Source organism: Mustela nivalis (assembly GCF_964662115.1).
Source record: "Mustela nivalis genome assembly, chromosome: 18".
Classification (NCBI taxonomy): domain Eukaryota; kingdom Metazoa; phylum Chordata; class Mammalia; order Carnivora; family Mustelidae; genus Mustela; species Mustela nivalis.
Genome location: NC_139037.1, coordinates 9,475,655 through 9,495,109, shown reverse-complemented (window position 1 = coordinate 9,495,109; position 19,455 = coordinate 9,475,655). Strand labels below are relative to the sequence as shown.

General features: G+C 45.8%; 1 protein-coding gene across 1 annotated transcript in view; it reads left to right on the top strand.

The window, feature by feature from the left end:
* VAT1L (vesicle amine transport 1 like) overlaps positions 1–19,455 on the top strand; it is a 135,208-nt gene that overhangs the window by 56,705 nt on the left and 59,048 nt on the right. Inside the window, exons 4-7 of the mRNA XM_082712103.1 lie at positions 1,969–2,111; positions 10,060–10,163; positions 12,484–12,539; positions 16,059–16,253. Of these exons, the coding sequence (XP_082568229.1) occupies positions 1,969–2,111; positions 10,060–10,163; positions 12,484–12,539; positions 16,059–16,253 (498 nt within the window). The remainder of the gene's footprint in view (positions 1–1,968; positions 2,112–10,059; positions 10,164–12,483; positions 12,540–16,058; positions 16,254–19,455) is intronic.

Here is a 19,455-nt window from a genome sequence, read left to right as displayed (position 1 = left end):
ATAGCCTGATTGGAGTCTTAAGTTCATGCCCATGTTCTGAAATGCTGACCCCCCCCCAAGTCAGTAACATGTCTATTTTAGGCAGCAGCTTCAAATTCTGCTTAGCTTAAAATGTCAAAATAAGTAGACAGCATGGCATTCCAGAAAATGGCAAGAACCAGAAGTTAGGAGACCTTGCTTCCAATCGCGATCTGCCTCCGAAGAATTGGGTCCACTTAACCTTTCTGAGTCACCTTTCCCTCATCTGTGGAACAATGATGGGGAGGGGGTAATTGGATGATCTTCTACGTCTGACATTCTAGGATTCAGTCAATGTTGCCGTTCATTGCCAGCGTTAGGAAGAATAACATTTCCAAAAATAGACCTGCCAACCTGATTTAGTCCACCAACATGAAGACACATCATGAAGTGATAGGCAGAAGTTAATATCCCAGGTGCCTTTGGTAGAATAATCCCTGCCTCTTTGAGAAGGGAGACAGAAGACTGGAAAGAAAACTTGGTTTTAAGAACGCACCTTCATTAGCAGCAAATTTCCCCTTCTTACAAGGACTCCAGTCACAGTGGATTAGGACCTACCCTCATTTCAAACTTGACTACCTCTGTAAAGACCCTACCTTCAGAAGGCACCTTCTGAGATACTGGGGGTTAGGACTTCAGCATATGGTCTCGGTGGGGGGGGGGGGCGCAATTCAACCCATAACGTTCCTCTGTCTGCATCTCCTGCCTCAGTGGCTGAAACTGTACCATTTACATATCACTAGGCTAAAGTCAGGAAGCTGGGGTCACCTGACTCTTCTTCCTCTTCAGCCCCACATCCGGTTAGTGCACTGTTTCTACTCACGTCTCTGTGACTATTACTTAGTCCATTTTTGCTGGAAGGTTTCTGGGCTCACATCATCACTGTATTTTGTCCAATGACTTACATTTCTGACCATACTGAAAAAGGATGTGGAAAAATCACCTACTCCTAACGATGTCTGTGATTGCTCTTAGACCATTCAACATTTAAACCTTATGCATTTGCCTTTTCTTTGTATGCCTGACCGTCTCAGCCACGAAAGGGACCAGAGGATTAAGATTTATTGAGTAACTTATATTAAGTGTCGTGTTTTGGGCCAGCGTTTGACCTGTGTTATTATGCATGGTCTTGTTTAATGTGCCCCGGATTGGATGCTGTCACTGTAGCTTCTCTGCATGCGACACTGCTACAGGTCGTGTGCTTCGGGCTTCTGTCTAGCTGTGGGAGCGTGCTTGGTTTGTGAGAACAAGCCAGACGTACCTGGGAGTTACTGCCGCAGGAGCAACTCCTGACTGATGGCAGATGGAAATTTCGGGAATAAATAGTCCAGTCTGTTCACCTTGTGTTTGGGGATAACTCCGAGGTATATTCTATATCTGCTCAGGGAATGCCTCAGAGGGACGGAGTTCCATTTACCCAGGGTGGGTGCTGACTCGATAGCACACCCTTTACTGGCTGCCTTCTATTTGTGTCTCGATACCCCGGTATTTCCTGTGGTCATACTCCAAATCAAGTACTGACTCTCGAATCCCTGCCACAGGGTCTGCTTCTGGGAGATCCTGGCTAAGACATCTCCCTAAGATCCTATGGAGTATGTACCACTATTGTTAATTAGATGAGGAACCTGAGATTCAGTGTGGTAAAATAATGGTTGTTAAGTCTTGGTGTTGGGGTTTTGCTGTAGTTATCAACCAAGGGAGACACTGTCCCCCAGGGGACATTCTGAAACATCTGCAGACAAACTGAGGTACGCTACTTGCACCTAGCATGTCAGAGGTTAGAGTTGCTGCTAAACGTCTCACAATGCTCACTTGAGCCCCCACGACAAACACTGATCCAGCCTACAAAATGTCAGTGGTCCAGGTTGAGAAACCCTGCTCTAATCCAGCAAGACGGGCTGTTAGATGGTAACTCTCCTGTGTGACCTGTCTATTGCATTTCACTTCCAGGGCCAAGCTGTGGCTCAGCTGTGTTCCACTATCCCCAATGTGACTGTCTTTGGAACAGCTTCTACCTTCAAGCATGAAGCAATCAAAGACTCTGTGACTCACCTCTTTGACAGGAATGCAGACTATGTGCAGGAAGTGAAAAGGTAAGGTGTTCGTCCTAGGGAGTACCAGGTTGGTCCTTGCTCCTCTCTCTTTCTTAAAGAACAGTAGCACTCGTTCAGAGGAGGGCAGGTGATGATAATAGTAACAACAATCAGAGTAAACATATATCAGGGCCTACTGTTACTAGCTCTGTGCTGAATGTTTCATGGGTATGAGCTCATTTAATCCTCAGCAACCCTGTTATGACCACACACACACACACCCCATCTGGGAGAGGCTAAAACTGAGGAACAGTGCAGGTGAGTAAGCTGCCAAGCTAAATTATGATAGTGGCTATGACATGACCTTAACACAGAGAGGTTTATTTCTCCTTCATTCACATACAAGACAAAGGAAATATGACCTCGGACCTGGGTGTGACTGAGAGCCGCGGAAGGAGCAAAGCGGTGACACAACCAGATTTGAGTTTTGAAGAGTCGCTGGTGGTGTGCAGAGAAGGACTGGGAGGGGGAGGTCGCAGGCAGGGAGATCAGGCAGACCCACGGTGGGGAACGTGGGTTTCTAACCTGACCCATGCTCCATCTGTGGTCTGGAAGCTGTTAACTACGGCCCCGTGCCTGACAACACGGAGAATCAGGTGGAAAACCCAGCTGCCTTGAGATGATTTGTGTGTCACATCCCCTGTCGCTGCTCAGAAGTGGGGGAGGCTGAGGCTCGGGCTTGGCTTCCCCCAGCTCCTAACGGGATTCAGACATGTCTCGAGGCTGTGGTTTTGATCTCTTCATGTCCTGGCACTAAATTGTATGATACAAAGAAATTCATTTGTCTGTCTTGCATCATAATAAAGAAACAACTTTCCCCAAATGGAAGGACTTAGAGGATGGGAGATCTGGTTGCCCAAGGGGATAGAATTAGACCAGAGTAGGTGAAATTTGGGGAGTTTTTTTTAAGAAAGTCTTCTGATGGTCTGGATTTTCAGATTTGTTTTTAAATTTTAAAGGTAGAGATTTGCACAGAGTTTAAGGTTTTCCTGATATTTCCAGTGAGAAAAGACCTTCCAAACTAGACGTCAGAAGTTCAGCACGTTTCTAGACATGGCAGGCATATTTTAAAGACTTCCGGGATAGACCTCTGCCGACTTTCCTAAACCTCGGGTAGCTCTTCCTTCTTGAACTTGCATCTCTCGAGCTGTGGTCTGGAAAATTAACTGCCATTGGCCCTCCAGCAGGCTTTGCCCTTAATCCCTTAAATGATAATTTTGCAAGCATCCTTTCCTCGTGCATCCCCTGACCCACTTCGTACCAGGTGCCTTCTGTGCTAGGGCAGAAGATCTGGCAAAAACAAACAAACAAAAACAAACAAAAGAACACCTTGAGAGTCACTGTCTTCATGGAGCTTTGAGTCTAGTTGGGGAAGAGGAACAAAAAACAGCATTTTAAAAACTGACCGATTTTGTACTTTTGGTATATGCTCTAGTGGAGAAATGCAATGTGCCGGTGAGCATATGCCGACAGGGAGATCAGACATAGAGTCTGTCAAGAAATGATATTTGGGCTGAGCATTAAAGGGTGAGAAACTGGCCAAAGGAACAGCATTTCTGAAGAGGTGGAACAGCATGTGCTAAGGCCTGGGGGGTCAGGAACGACTTGGTAAATTCAAGAGTCTGAAAGGAGACCTGGACAGCTAGAGGGAGGAGGGTGTGGGAGGCAATGGGCAATGAGCGTCAGAGGTGACAGTGAGGTGTGCCTGGGTGGCTCAGGTCATGATCCCAGGGTCCTGGCATCAGGCTCTCTGCTCGGTGGGGAGCCTGTTTTTCCCTCTCCCTCTGTTTCTCCCCCTGCTCATGCTCTCTCTCTCTCTCAAATAAAGTAAGGACATCATCAATGAATGAATGAATGACAGTACATAACCAGAGAGCTCCTGCCTTCCCCGTTTTCCCTGGAGAATTTTCCACCCCTCATCCCTTCACTGTCCTCAACCGGCTGCCTTTCTAGCCCCCAAGTCAGTGATTCATGCTGATGTCAGACCAGCAGAAAGTGACAGCATCTGAGACCTGCTTAACCACCAGCTTCTCTCAAATGAGACTTCTACTGATTCCTTGTGTGTTTAAGCAGAGACCCTAGGATTCCAGTAAAAATGACTAGGAAGTCACAGATGGGTTCATGCCCTCCGTTCCACCAACCCTACCCTCAGGAAAGAATCCAGAAGAAGATACAAGCAAGAGGTACTTGGTGCCTGTCGCCGAGCCCAGCACTGCATCTGCCTCAGGGCCGGTGCTCGACACAGACCAACAAGGAGAGTTAACTACAGCACTCATTGTGAGGCTGAGATTTCAGAACCGGCCTCCATTAGCAACAGCTCAGAAACGGTTCAGTGCGTTATGCTACACCCACACTCTTGAGTATTATGGAGCCCCTAAAAAAAGATAATTATGAAGATTCTGTCACAAAATGAAAAAATACCCATGGTAGCACATGGAGTGGAAAAAAAGCAGAATGCCAGATTCCAGCTACACTGTGATCACAGCTTTGTATAAATTCTTGGCACATGAAGACAAAAAATGAAGAGCAAGTGGGGAAAGAAAAAAAAAAAACCCTAACCACTAATATGCAACAAGAGTGCAATGGAGAGTGATTTCTCTTTGGTTTCTGAGCATGGATCTTGTCTGCTACAGTGTTCTGTGTTGATACAGAGCGGAAAAATAATAACATCAAATTTCTCAAGATGCAGATTTTTTTGTCAGCCAGTCAGTTGGTGAGCTTCTTTTGAACACGATCTCAGCCTTCAGCCTGGCATTGTAAAGAGAATGGGGGGGGGGGCGGGGCACAGTTGTAATAGAGACCTCACCTTTATGTCCCTTGCCCCTTGTCTGTCTATGCTCAAAACCAAGTGGAAGAATTAGAAGCTTTGACTGTGTGCATCTCACTGTAAGGACTTCAAATGTTAAGAGGAGAGAAAGACCGAGAAAGAGAGAGAGAGAGAAGGCACACCAAAGTGGGCAGCCCCCAGCAGGGAATCTGAGGATGGGAAACATCTCAGTAGGCTGTGGGAGGTGGGGAGCAAATGCCAGCAAGGGGAGCGGGTGCAAGCAAGGCTCTGCTGGCGTCCGCTCCCTCCGCTGACCCGTATGACTGCACCACTGTGTGTGCCCCCGGGACAATCCTGCAAGGGGAAAGCTCCTCACTTCACAGGTGAAGCAACTGAGATGGTGGAAATCAAGCAGATTGGTCAGCCCCTACTGGGAGCCTATGTGCCTTGTGGTGGCAGTGGTGGTCCCCAGGGCTGGCCACCGCCCACCTATGAAACTCTGCCCTGCTGCTGGGGCCCTCACTTGGTTTCTAGATGTGGAGGAGCAAGTCTCCTCATTCCTTGTGGTAGGGCCTAGGGTATGCTGCCTGACCGCATGGAGTCTAAGCTTCCTTAACCATTAAGTGGGGATAATGATGGTCCCTGAGTTACGGGGTTGGGACGTCCTCGATGAGACACAACTTAGGAAGTGCTCAGCACTGTGCCTGGCACATGGTGTAAGCGCTCTTGACAGGGGGACATGCTCTCCTAGGACGGTCAAGCGGATCAAGCGTCTGCTCTAATGGTTTCTGTGTTGGTGCTTCCACCCACACTGACATTTACTTGGGTTCATGGTTGGGTTGTTGAGGTTTTGCCATCTTTTCTTTATACTCTTTTCCCTGACTAAAAGAATTCTCTTTAAGTTGGCCCACCCTGAAAAAAATAATAAAAAAGCTCCATGAGCCAGGCCCTATGTTCCATGTGCTTCAGTCAAACTAAGCTTCACAGAGAAGCCTGGGGCAGGCTTCATTCCCTTCCACAGATGGGGACACCAAGACACTAAGAGGCTAAGAGGATGCTTAATACTGAGATGAAATTCATATTCCTAAGCCCAGAGCTATACTGCCCTTATGCCAACCCCATGCCTGCCCACTACTCCATGTTACTTGTCCATTGTGGCAGACACACGTAGGTCCTTCTGGAAGGAGACGGTGCGCACACAGAGTCTCTCATTATCATGGTTGATGCCCCAAAGCCTCTTCCTTGGGCCTATTTGGTGCTGCTTGTCCTGGGTCAACCTGTCACAACGTTTGCACAATGCCCTTCCTTCAACACCCAGTCAATTCTTGTTCATCTCCCAACAGAAAGATTTTCCGTTGTCCTAACTGGCTCTACTGGAGCTGTGGTGACTGCCTGGGCTGTCCATTTAGTCTGTCTTCCCTAGTATCCACGAGCTCCCTCATAGCAGGGAGGAACCTGAGCCCCCATCTGTGTGCCCCCGCAGCTCTGCACACACACACTGTCCAGCATGAAGTAAGCACTAGTGAGTGGTTGTCCAGTGGCGGAAAACTTAGGACAGATGTGTAGGACCCTGACCTTGGACCTCTCCTATCATCTAGGACTGAAAAAAGCAGCTTGAAAATAGAAGACTCCTGGCCTGTCTGTTTGGAGTAACGTGGTCTAACTCTGGATATACCTATATTTATTTTTAAAGACAACATTTAAACCAGAATTCTTCAAAGAATAATTGCTAAAACAATGCTTCCATAGTTAGACTGATTAGAATGCTTATTAAATCTTATATTCAGAAAGGTGGCAAGGCTGCTGCTCAGGAGTGAAACTGGACTGAGGTTTGAATGTAGGGTGTATCAGTTACACAAGCTTGGGCAAGGCGCTGCGTCTGAGAACCTCCATTTCCTCCTCAAACAAGTGGAGTTAAAGTGCCTGTCTCAGACTTGTCATGAAGATTAATTCTGAAATGCCCGGCATACAGCAGAGCTCAGAAAATGTGAGTTTCCTTTGAAGGAGGCACACATATAAAAATGGGGAAATACCACCCCAAATGTTCTCCTCGTTGTCCTGCATTCATTCCATTCATCATTTATTTAATCATCTTTTCATACAGTCAATCAATATTTGTTGAGAACTAACACTGTGTCCTGCAGGATCAGGAGGACTGAGGATACAACAGCACAAACATGGTCCCTGTCTCATGGGGCGTACATTTTGGTGGAAGAGACAAATAAACTAGAATAATTACAGCCCAAGGCAAATGAGAAGTGTCTTTAGGACAGATGTTAAAGCGCAAAGGGAGCTAGAGATCATCTGGGATTCCCACTCTCGGTGGGAGGATTAGTAAGGAGCCAGCTCGAAGGAGACTGGGGAAAGGCTATTCTGGCAGAGATGATAGCATATGCAGAGGCCCTGAGGCAGGAATGTTTTAGGAATCGCTACAAGGTCAGAATGCCGTGAGCAGTTAGTGGCAAGTGAGGACGAGGAAGTGGGCAGTAGCTTAATGTGGGCTGCCCTGCCTTTCTGCAGAACCAGAGGACAGAGCAACAGGTCTAGAAGCGGCAGCTAATTAACTGGCAGACTGTGGGAGAAAATGTGCATTCACAGAATATAAATGTGAGGAACATCAGGCAGGAAATGAGCACTTGGGGCTGGGCAGGTCCCTCAGGGGTACCCCAAAAGGTGTGAACAGCCCAGCATTTGGGAGGCTGCTCCTGAACACAGGTGGGCGTCTTGCAGCAAAGGAAAGAGGTCCTGGGGAAATGGCATTCACAGGGAAGAAGGTGGCCCAGGAGGGCTGGTAATAGAATAGAGCAGGGTCCTACTTCCCATAGGAGTGAACACACTTGGTAGGAGTGAGGAAGACAGTAACGTAGCTACCCAGCCCATGATGCAAGGTGGAGACCTGATCACCAGGTGTGTGGCACCGATCTAGAGCCCACCAACAGAGTCTGTGTTCCAAATCCCACCTGACTCTGAGGCCTCATCTTTTTACATTTTCTTTACTCCAGCCAAACTGGATGCTTCCTAGCCTTCCTGCTCACTGGCTTCCTCCCACCACAGGACCTTTGCATATGCTGTTCCCCAACCTGGAACATTATTCTGGCCACTCTTTACCTAGGTAACTTCACTCTGCATTTTCCCAGGGATGCCTTCTCTGGAAGACCCAATTGGGCAAACTCCAGATTGACATGGTCTCATGGCACTAGATACCATTCAATTTCAATTTAATTTTTATTTGTGTAATTATAGGTGAATATCTACCTAACAGGAATTCTAAAAGGGGAGAAGTCAAATCTGTTTGGGCTCACCACTATACCTCGAGTGCCTAGTGCAGTGCCAGGCCCAAATATTGAATGAACCAATTAACTGTTAATAAAAAAAAAAAAAAATGCCAGTTTGGCTCCTGAGTAGCTGGCTTAGACCAAAGTGTGAAGCCAGAATCAGCAGCATCAATATCTCCTGAGAACCTGTTAGAAATGCACATCTTTGGGGCCCAAACCAACCTAATCAGAAGCTACAAGAAGAGGCGAAGGAGAGCAAACTACCTGTTGGCCTGTTTGTAATGAGCTTCCCCCACCACCAGGGAGATTCTGATGCTTAAGTTTTAGATCCACTGGCCTAATTCCCTGGTTCTGAATTTATAGGTGGGACTTGAACAGATATACCTTTATAAATAAGCATTCTATGAGGCAAAAGCTAAGCTGATAATTTTTGATGTGTCTTTGTAACGACTAGAGTTTGGACTTGACCTGAAGGCTTTCAAACATCATGACTCAGCTTTTTGAAAGTCACAACTCAGCTGTCCTGGGGCATGGGGCAGTTGACTTAGTGTCTGAACCCTAGAGATACACATGCAATTTTCTACTTATGAAAACAGGATCTAGCTGTTGACATGAACTATGAACTCAGTTTGGGGATGAGGGTGGAGGTAGAAATACTGAACTGTGTGCTAAGACAAGATAATCCTGCAAACTCATGAATCTGAAGAGATGCCATTCTTGTCTGAGCAGAGCAAGTTCTAGCCATAACTGGGAGCCCTGGGGGCATAAATAGCTTCCCTACAATCCCCAGAGCCTTCCTGCTTACAGCTCCCTCCCACATTATATCTTCTAACAGTGGAAGCCCAGTAGCTGTTTGTTAAATGCATGAATCAGTGAGGGAATCAGTGAATGTACAAACAAATTCATGGAGGAAGGGATCAAAAAATGTTTTGTCTGCTTAACACAGTATAAATATGGATTCTCTCTACTCTGGAACCTTCTACTGCTATAGGAAGACCCTCTCTACTTTTTTATTTTTTCCAAGATTTATTTATTTGAGAGAGAGAGAAAGAGAAAGAGGGTGGGAGGAGGGGCAGAGAGAAAGGGAGAGAGAGGATTTTCGAGCAAACTTCCTGCTGAGCATGGAGCCCAATGTGGGACTTGACCTCAGGACCCTGACATCATGACCTGAACCAAAATCAAGAGTTAGCTGCTTAACCAACTGAACCAACCAGGCACCTTGAGAACCTGTCTATTTAACCCTCTTCCTCAGTGATTCCATTTTAGATTGAACCTTGAGATTGAATGAATACAAGTTTGTGAGTTAAATTAATGTGACTGACTGAGGAGAGAGGGAGAAGGGGAGAAAAGCTAGTCCCTGCTAGACTGGAAACCCCATGAAGACAGAACATGTTGGTTTTGTTCCCCTTTCTGTTTCCAGAACCTTGGACAGAGCCTAGTCCATAACCCAAGCTCCATAGACAGGAATTGTTGAGTAACTGACTTTGGAGTGACTTGCATGGCTGGCAATAGGCTGACACCCTCTTTCATCCCCAGCACAAAGAAATGTGCTTGGTTCACTTTATGAAGGAGAAAGCTAAGACTCAGAGAAATTACTTGAGGTGGCTAGGTACAAATTCAAATGTATGAATTCAATGAGCATTATGTCCATGCTCACTTTCCTAACTCAGGCTGGCTCCTGAAATAAGCCACCAGCCAGACTTGTACCTACCTCCAGCTCTGTGAAGTTCTTGGGTGGGAAAAGGTAAAATTAGGCCTCCTGGCCTCCTGGCCTATTTATGGCTACTCCCAGAGCTCTTGTTCTTGCTGATTCTAGGAGTAAACAACATGACACAGGAAGGAGGAGCCATCAGAAGTTTGGTCCCTAACAGGTGACAGTATCTTGCTTTGTCTTCACACCATTTAGAATCTCTGCTGAAGGAGTGGACATTGTTTTGGATTGCCTCTGTGGGGATAACACTGGAAAAGGTCTCAGCCTTCTCAAACCACTGGGAACCTATATTTTATATGGTAAGTGCTGAAGAGAAGAGGGGACGTGGTCTGCAACAGGAAGCACGGCATGCATGCTTACAAAAGTGTGTGACATACTTAAAAAAGTTCTGATGAATGAAATGTGTTGATGTGATGGGGTAATGAGATTGGGAGGGCTTAATTTTTTTTTTTTTTGAAGATTTACCTATTTGGGGGGTTAAGGGAAGAGGGAGAGAATCCTCAGGCAGATTCCCCACTGAGAGTACAGCCCATCTCGGGGCTGGATCTCACAAGCCATGAGATCATGATCTCAACCAAAACGCAGAGTTGGATGCTCAATGAGCCACCCAGGTGCTCCAGGAGGGCTTCATTTTTAAATGTTTTATATAATACTGCTATTGCCGCTAGTTACTTTCAATTATAAAAGTAACATATGTGCCTATTGCCCTACTATATTGGAATATAGAAATATTGGAGTATTTCTCATTCCAAAAGGGTTTGTAAAGGCAGGCCAAGCCAGTGTATTCATTAGCTTGATGCACAGAAGGTGGCACAGGTGGCACAGGAAATACTAATGGCTTCAAAGGAAATTCAAAAAATGAAGGAATGAAGGACCCACAGTAGAATGGGAAGGGTAGCTAGGATATGGGGGTTTTAAGGGAGAGTCTTCCCTTTTGGAGATGAAGTTGCAAAGGATGACTCCTTCCTATTCTAAACCACTCCTGTATGTCCTGATCACAAAGACGCCCTGAAGGGTTGGGACACACCTCTGCTTCTGCAGCCCCGGAGATGCTCTTGAGGTTGAGGGGACTTATGAATGATATCTAGGAGATTTTTCTCCAGCAGAATGAGATCCCCAGAACCGCCTCCTTCTCTTCTCCCTCTCTTCTGTTAAATGATTGTAAACTAATTTAAGCATTAGTCTCCACAAAGTCTTTAGTCTCTACAAAGTCAAACAAAAGCCTTTCTGAAACCAGATATCATATTCCAAAGCCAAAGGATACTGGGGTTATCCCGTGTTTGAGATTTCTGGTAATTCTGCCCTCCATAGGTCCAATAGAAAATTGAGCCTTAGCTCTTTCTTACTCAGAAAAAATACTCATTTCCCTGCTAGTCATTGAGAAGCCTATAAAAGAGATATTTGAGAGGTATAAATATTTAAGCATCTTTTGGTCATGATTATGACAGAAAAAGAGGGAATAAGCTTCCCATTGCTGGAGTGTTCTGGTATTTTCAATAGTGGCCACATAGCTGAAAGTCTTTGCAAGTGGATGCATAATTCTTCAATTATTACGATTATTGATAATAGAAGCTATGAGAGTCAATGCACAATATGGGGATATTGGCTATAACTAAGGTGTGTGTCAAATGTTGATGGACAATTTACTCTTTCTTACTTATTCCCCAGTTCTAATTTTGCCCCAGTTCTAGGACATCACTTGGCAGAATACAATTTTACCATCTCGCAAGGATCTAACTGATTACATTGATTACTAAGTAACCAAAGCCTGGTACCGTGATGCTTGGTGGTAGTCACCCCATAAAAGCAGATCAGTAATTAACTGACTGGTTACTAGTTTACTGAGACCAAATAATGAAGTTTCAAATATACACTGCTTTTTCATTAAATAATGGTTCTCTGAGAAGGACTTATTCCCAGCCTTTGGAGACAAGGGAAGAAAGTCGTTGAAAAAGCACCAATATGGCATCTGATCTACTAAGACCTTCATCCCCTACGCATCCCCAAGAACCACACAAAGCGGTCTTTTCTCTCTGTAAGAGCACCTTAGGAAATCTTCCTAACGCCATCTCCCATCTTCCCTCTGAATATTGTTTGTTCCCTTTAGCTAAGCTCTGTTTCTCACACCATTTGTCTCAAGTGGTTTTGTCCTCTCTGCTCAAATTTCTTTGGAGCTAATATGTTGATCACACCATTTCTTTGGCTTCTGAACCTATATTCACTCTCACCTGCTCTTCTGTACCCCCATTTTCCCACCCATCTAACTTCGAGCTCAGTCCCATCTCTCCCTGCTACTTAAGTGCCCAGACCAGCCCAGAGCCCCAAGGCTTTCACTTGTTAAGGAATCAAATTCAAACCACTAGTTAGGCTCACATAGGACTCCATTTCCCAGTCTTGAAGAATAGAACCAAATTCTCTTTGATCCAGTGACAGCTGGCCAAAATCAGGTCAACTTGATGCCACCTACTCCCTCCATTTCCCTCATTCTTCCAAGGCTGAATTAAAGTTGTTTTCAAGCTCTTGACAGTTCTGGACCAAACAACTGTCATTCTTCCATGTGTAGCAAGAGATGTTGCTTTTCACTAGCAATAGCTTGATTTGGGAATCCTTCATTTGCAGGTTCATCCAACATGGTGACTGGAGAGACCAAGAGCTTCTTTAGCTTTGCAAAGTCAGTGAGTATCTGTATGTGTCAAATGTACTGTGGTTGTATGGCGATTTGCACGTTGTGAGCTCCTCTATGCTTCTTATATTCTTCAATGTCTAAAGACATTGACCTAATAACTTAAACCTTGTTTGTCCTTCATCTGCATCATTCATTTTCAGGAAAGCCTATGTTCCCACCCTGCTCACTACACATCAGAAAGACTGTGTTCACTTTGGCTGCTTCGTCTAAATGAAGCAGAGAGGTGGGAGCATCTGAGAAACTCAGAAAAGCTTTGTTTTGATTTCAGCAGAGATTGCTTAAGTTTCTGTGTTTTTAATCATTGGTCAAAAATAAACTTGGCATTAATGCATTTTACTGGTTTCTGCCCAGGTCTCTGGGGGGTACTTAAGATTTCTCTGTATCTCCATTCTACTGAATTGGAGACACGAATGGGATCCCGCGATTTGAGCGAAGCCCCCAGGGTGATTTTTAGACACAGGCAAATCTGAGAACCACTAGCTTAAATAATCATGCTCTGAACATAGCGGTTACTTTGAGACTGAGAAACCACATCCCTGGGCATTCCAACCTACTCGGATCTGTATTCCCACGCTAGAACAATACTTGCTAGAACTAAGCTAATTAGGGCTTGAACTTCAGTTTTTACCCCCGCCCCCCAACAGGGAACTGCTGCTTCTCAGGAGGGCTTGCTTTCTTCTCGCCTCGTCTCGTCTCGTCTCCTCTCCTCAAGCCTCCTAAGCAGCCAGTGTGTCACTGATTGATTCACTCACTTCGTGAGTGTCTTCTGAGCACCTGCCATGTGTGCGAGACCCCAGGGCATTGCAGTGAGTGACGTGGGCACGTATCAGCCCCTTGTGACTCTCACATTCTAATGAGGAAGACAAACGGAAATAGATGAAACATATTAATAAGATGATCATTGTAAATGGACATAAGAACTCGGACAGGGATTCAAAACAGGATGCAGGATTGGGTGGAGGCATTTTGAATAGGGTGCCCAGGGAGAGCCACAGAAATCATTCTAAGTATGGCACTACAGGGTATTCATGTGCCCCCTAAGTGCCAACACTGGCTGCCCAAGGCTTCACCCCCCCAAACACCAGTGATTGTGGAATGATTCGTCCTTCCTGCCCTGAGACATTAGAATTGAAGGGCCTGCCTTTGCCTTTGAACTTCAGCATTCAGGTCAAGGATCGCTGCAATGACAGAATCTGTAAGGGAGCAAGAACTGAGTGTGAGGAAGGATTCTGTCTGGAGCTAGTCCCCTGAAGATAGGCTTTGTGCCACTCGCAGCTGTTTTGTTGCTGTGGCTGTAATTAACGTGATGCTGACAGCCTGCTGTGGGGAACCAAAGTGATCCCAAATTACATGCAATTGTAAGAAGTGTTTTCCCTTTCTCCCTTAAACGCATAATCAGAACACACGGTGTTAATGAAATAATTGCAGTGTGCCCAGGTTCAGTGAAGGCATGCATGAAAACACGGCCAGGATGGAGGCTGAGATTCTCCGGCCTAAAGAAGGGGTGCTGATTACAAGAGTGCTGTATAGCTGGAGGGCGAGAACGAAGACTATTTCCTTGTGGAGGCCTGGTCTGCTATTAGTCGGTCAGTGAGAAGTAAGATGAAGACAGGACATGCTGAGGAGTGGAATTGATGACTTTGTTCTAGAAGATTCTAGAAAGGAATTTTCTTTTATGTATTGGAGAAAGGCCCAGAAAACAAGGCCATACTTGGAACTATACAAGAATTTCTCTCTCGGATATCCTAATTATGTTCCACCTTAAAACTCTTATGGAACTTGTACTCACTCTTCAGACTATAGCAATGATTAACAGTGGCTAACACCTAGAGAGCAATCTGACACCAAGTTCAGAGCTCGTACTCACTAAATCAAAGATAACAAATATTTTATATGTATAGAAAACCTACTCCAGGTCAGACACCGTTTCAAGAACTTTCTATATATTAACACATTATTCCTCATGATGACCCTGTGAGGTGCAGTAGGGAAACTTAGCACACAGAAGTTAGATGACTTGCCTAAAGTTGCCCAGCTACTAAGTGGCAGAACTGAAATTCAAAACTAGGTGTGTGGCTCTGGAACTTAACCATAGCTGCAGGGATTGCAGATTTTACAAGCGTTTATTTCACAGACATTCCCTGAGACAATGCAGATGCACCATGAAATGAGTCATTAATCATTTCTCTGCTTTGTTTTTGTGGGAAGCCAGCCCATGGCCAAATACATGTCTCTCCTAGAGCTGGCCCCCAGGCCTTCAGGGGACGTACATTATAAAGAATTTCGTGCATGAACCTAATTCCTGCTTTTGACTTGTCTTTCTCACACTTATTTTCCTAACAGTATGATTTTCCCATTTCAAAAAGTACATATCAAAATCTTTGGCGAGCTTTTGGGAGCTCCCACAATTCAGGAAAGAGGCGGGATGTAAATAAACACCCCAATAATGTAAACACTGTGAATGTTCCTATGTGCCCATCACGTTCCACTCTGCCTTCTGATTTAAACGATTCACCACTTCTCCTAGAGCCTTTAGAAACTGGAAGTTGGCATTCTAAATTCTAACCAGCACCAAAGGAGACGCAGTTAAATCAGAACAAAGCATCTGGATAACCATTTCTGGATTATTCACTTACTTTCATGTCTGAAGTGGGGGATGAGAGGCTCGAAGGGAGAGAGCCACACTTGCCACCTGTGCGCATCCCGTCAAGATTCTAGTGCCATCGGCGTTTTGGGTCTGGATGTCTCTTTGTATATCTCTTTGTACTGTGGGATGTTTACCAGCATCCCTGGCTTCTACCCATTGGATGCCAGTAGATTCCTCTCCCTTCCAGTCACCACAGCAAAAACACTCCCAGACTTTGCCAACTGTCCTTCCGATGAGAACTGCTGGCTTTGTCCCAACACTATGGCTCCACCGCGCTGTGCCTTCTGCCTGTATCACTCTTCCTCTGCTAGATTCCTACCCACCTCTCCAGCTGCACCATCATTCCGCCTAAGAAAGCTGCTCTTGTGGCTGGGTCACCATCCCACTGAGTCCCCACCACACTTGGTAGACTTCCCTACCACCCCGCTCCTTCCCTACTATTCATAAGCTAAACTCTTCCAGAAGCCTGGGAGGAAGCACTCTAGCACAGTCTGCAGCTGAGAGCTATGAAGCACAGAGAGGAACATGGAGCACAAGTAGTCCCAGGATTCATCTCCAGAGTGGGCAATTCTAAACCTGGGCCTCAGGGTTCCAACAACATGTGGCCTGATAGCTATTCTCAGGACGTTTGTCTCTCTCTCCCACCCAGACCTCATGCTTGGCGCAGAAGCCTCACTCTGCACTCCCAGGGCTGCCTGGCTGCATGGCTGTTTGGAAAAAATACCCCAACAAGGAACCCCTCAACCCCCACCCCACCGGGTCCCCTGGGCCCTGCCCTGCTGCAGCCCTGTTCTCTACCTGACAATACAGTGAACGTGGCTGCCGTTGGCTCCCTGTAATGGGCACCTTCTCTCCTTCCAGTGGTGGCAGGTCGAGAAGGTGAACCCCATCAAGCTCTACGAAGAGAACAAAGTCATCGCGGGGTTTTCCCTTTTGAACCTGCTCTTCAAACAGGGCCGCGCGGGCCTCATTCGAGGAGTGGTGGACAAACTCATTGGGCTCTACAACCAGAAGAAGATCAAGCCCGTGGTAGACTCCCTTTGGGCCCTGGAGGAGGTAAGAATGACATTGTTTCCCGGCAAATAATCTCTGCTGAGCCCAGGGAGGTTTGGGAAGATGCACAGTATTTTATTCAGAGATTATTCTCCGGGTTTGTTTGCTTTAAATGAGGGTCTGAAGAGTCACTGTCCTATAGCATTGGGCTTCGGAGGGAAGAAATTCTCTACGTTCCCTAGTGATTCTCAAATCATGTGCCTCAATGTACCACTTGTACTAGGAGACATTCCCAGGCCACCAAGTTTTCACGGGTGTGGACGAACTCCTGGCTTCTCAGAGGGCAAGACTATGGCTGTAGCATCATTTGTATGATCCCCTTGTGGGTGGCTGACATCAAGGTGGGCGCAGACAGTGGCTCAGAGCCAAAATGTTTTGTGTACTAGACTCAGGGGCTGGGACACCCTGCGAGATGAGACGCTGTTAGCTGTCCCAGTGGGCACTGTAATTATGCACAAATTATTGGGTCTAGTAATGGATGGAGTGTGTTTGTTAATGGATCTGCCAAAAGTTCTCAGATTGGAAGTGTTCCTTGATCATGAAAAAGATCAAGACTCCGTCACGTAACGTTTCGGGACACTGAAGCATGAACTGGTTGCATTGGGGCAGGTGGGACATGTTAGGAGGAGGCAGGGTCTAGAAGAGCCTCCAGGGTCAAGGAAGTTCCGGACATTTGGGGAGCCAGTCTTGGAAAATAAAAAGGTATAGCCCAGGTTTAAAGAGACATTTCACTGAGTAATCTTCCTCGGTCGGGCCATTGGCTTCAGGGAGCCATGAAGCTCCCTCAGAAATACCTTAAAATATGTGGGAATGTGTTCTGTGTTTGTTTGGTTTTTGTATTTTGCATGGGTGAGTGCCTCACAATGCAAGAAATCTTTTATGCTTTGGGGAGTCACAGACATCCTTGGGAAAGCTAACGAACATAATGTTCTGTGGAACAGATAGCAGGTACTGTCCTGCAATAGAGCTGGTGCCGTTTGCCTAATGAACTGTGTTGGCCAAAATCCCATGGCTCCCCTAAGCACAGAAATTGCCCTAGAAAAAGCTTTGCGGGGGTCCCCATGTAATCAAGTAGATCTGGCCTTGGGTGGCTGGACCAGAGGTACACCTGTATTTGCCGCTCACTCTGCAGTATCATGAGTGGTTTTTTCAAAAACCAGCCACCAAAACCCTGGTTTCTTCTGCTGAAGGAAATAGAGGCTTATTGTAGGAAAGTCCTAAATTAAGAACAGAAGCGTAAGGAGAAAATGAACTCCAAGGGCACATTCCAGAGATAACACTGCCAACATTTTGGCTTGTGTCCTTCCAGTCTTTTTTTCTTTTGCAGATGGTCACTATGATTCAGTTTCTTGTTAAATCAGATAATCATGCATCCTTCTGCTGTGTAATTTCCAAGATGGTTGGCCTACTGTTATACTTTTCGTGGAAATGTTTTTAATTCACCGAGTCAGACATCTGTGCAGTATTCACGGTGGTGTCTCAGTGGCCTAAGGAAGGGCTGACTGCATGGCTGCTGGTTCTCAGTGATCAGAGAGGAGAGAAAACTGGGGGCAGTCAAGACAAGGGCTAGGAGATGAACTTGACTATGGGACAATGAAGAAGGCTTAAACTCCGTGTTCAAAAGGGAAGCATTTAAGTGAGAGTTGACCCCTGGAGGAGGGGTCCAGTTCACCCACTGGGTCCTTATTCTCATAACTGAAATCATTGCTTGGTCACAATAGATACTGGATGATTACTATGTGCCCAGCACTGTGCAGATGCTCGAGACACAGTGGACGACAGCCCAGATACGTGGGATTCACAGAGCTTACATTTGGAGGGATGGGGGAGGTGCAGAAGATTCTGGGCAGTGAACAGAAATCAGCAGGGTATTTGCCAATTGTCCTAAGTTTCTGAAAGGAATTAAATTAGGGTGTATGTTGGCAAGTAAGTGGAGTGGAGAGACAGTTTCTACAGACCAGTGGTTTTCAACTTCTTTCTCCTTGTTACCTGCCCCCGCAGGAGACTTTTTAGACTTCTCTTCCAGATGAAGCCCCTCTATGATATTTTAATACCATGGGTATACTATCTCTCTCGTTAACAATTCAGCTACCTACCTTTCCTCTAGCAGACTATCCTTCTGGTTACGTCCTGCATGTGTATCTGCTTTACAGAGTAAAAGAGTAAGATTTTTTTTTCATCCTCCAAGAACCAGTTTTCACCCCTGTGAGGCTGGTATCGCTCCCATCGAAACTGCCTTCTGTAGAATGACTTCACACAAGAAAGGTTAGGGGTCATTGGCGCTGGGACATGAAAGAGGCTGAAAGCTATAAAGAAAGTGCCTGCAAGGCAGAGAGACCCTCAAAAGTAAAAGGACAAGGATTAGAGGGATCGGTTATGTGGCCCCTTTCCACAGGTTGGTATGAGCGAATGTGGGAATGCTCTTTATCCAAAGGATACATAGCGATTCAAAGGGTACCTGCACCCCACTGTTTATAGAAGCAATGTCGCTAAACTACAGAAAAGGCCTGGATGAATGGATAAAGGAGATGTGGTGTATATCTGTGTATCGGTCTATCTAGCCACACACACACGCACGCGCACACGCGCACACATGCACAGGAGCATTACTCAGCCATCAGAAAGAATGAAATCTTGCCATGTGCAATGACGTGCCATGGAAATAGATGGTATTATGCGAAGTGAAATAAGTCAAAAGCAAATATCGTATGATTTCACTCTTATGTGAAATTTAAGAAACAAAACGCATGAGCCTAGGGGAAAGGAAGGAAAAATAAAATACGAGGAAAACAGAGAGGGAGGCAAACCACAGGAGACTCTTCACTACAGGGAACAAACTGGGCGTTGCTGGGGGGGGGGGAGAGATAGGGGGACGGGGTAACAGGGTGATGGGCATGTAGGAGGGCACTTGAAGTAATGAACACTGGGTATTGTATGAAACTGATAAATCACAGAATTCTACAGAATTCCACAGAATTCTGGAAACTAATAATATAGAATGCTAATAAATTGATTTTAAATTTAAAAAATGGTTAAGGAAAAGAAAAAATAAAGGAGTGTCTGACTTGGTGAGCAGGGACCAGATAGAAATCCAGATTGTAGCCTAAGCCCCGTGGGAGGCTGCTGACGGGTCATGGTCAGAAGGTGCCACATTGGCACCCTAAGGGTATGATCCACCAGGGAAGAAGCAAAAATGGTGAGGCTG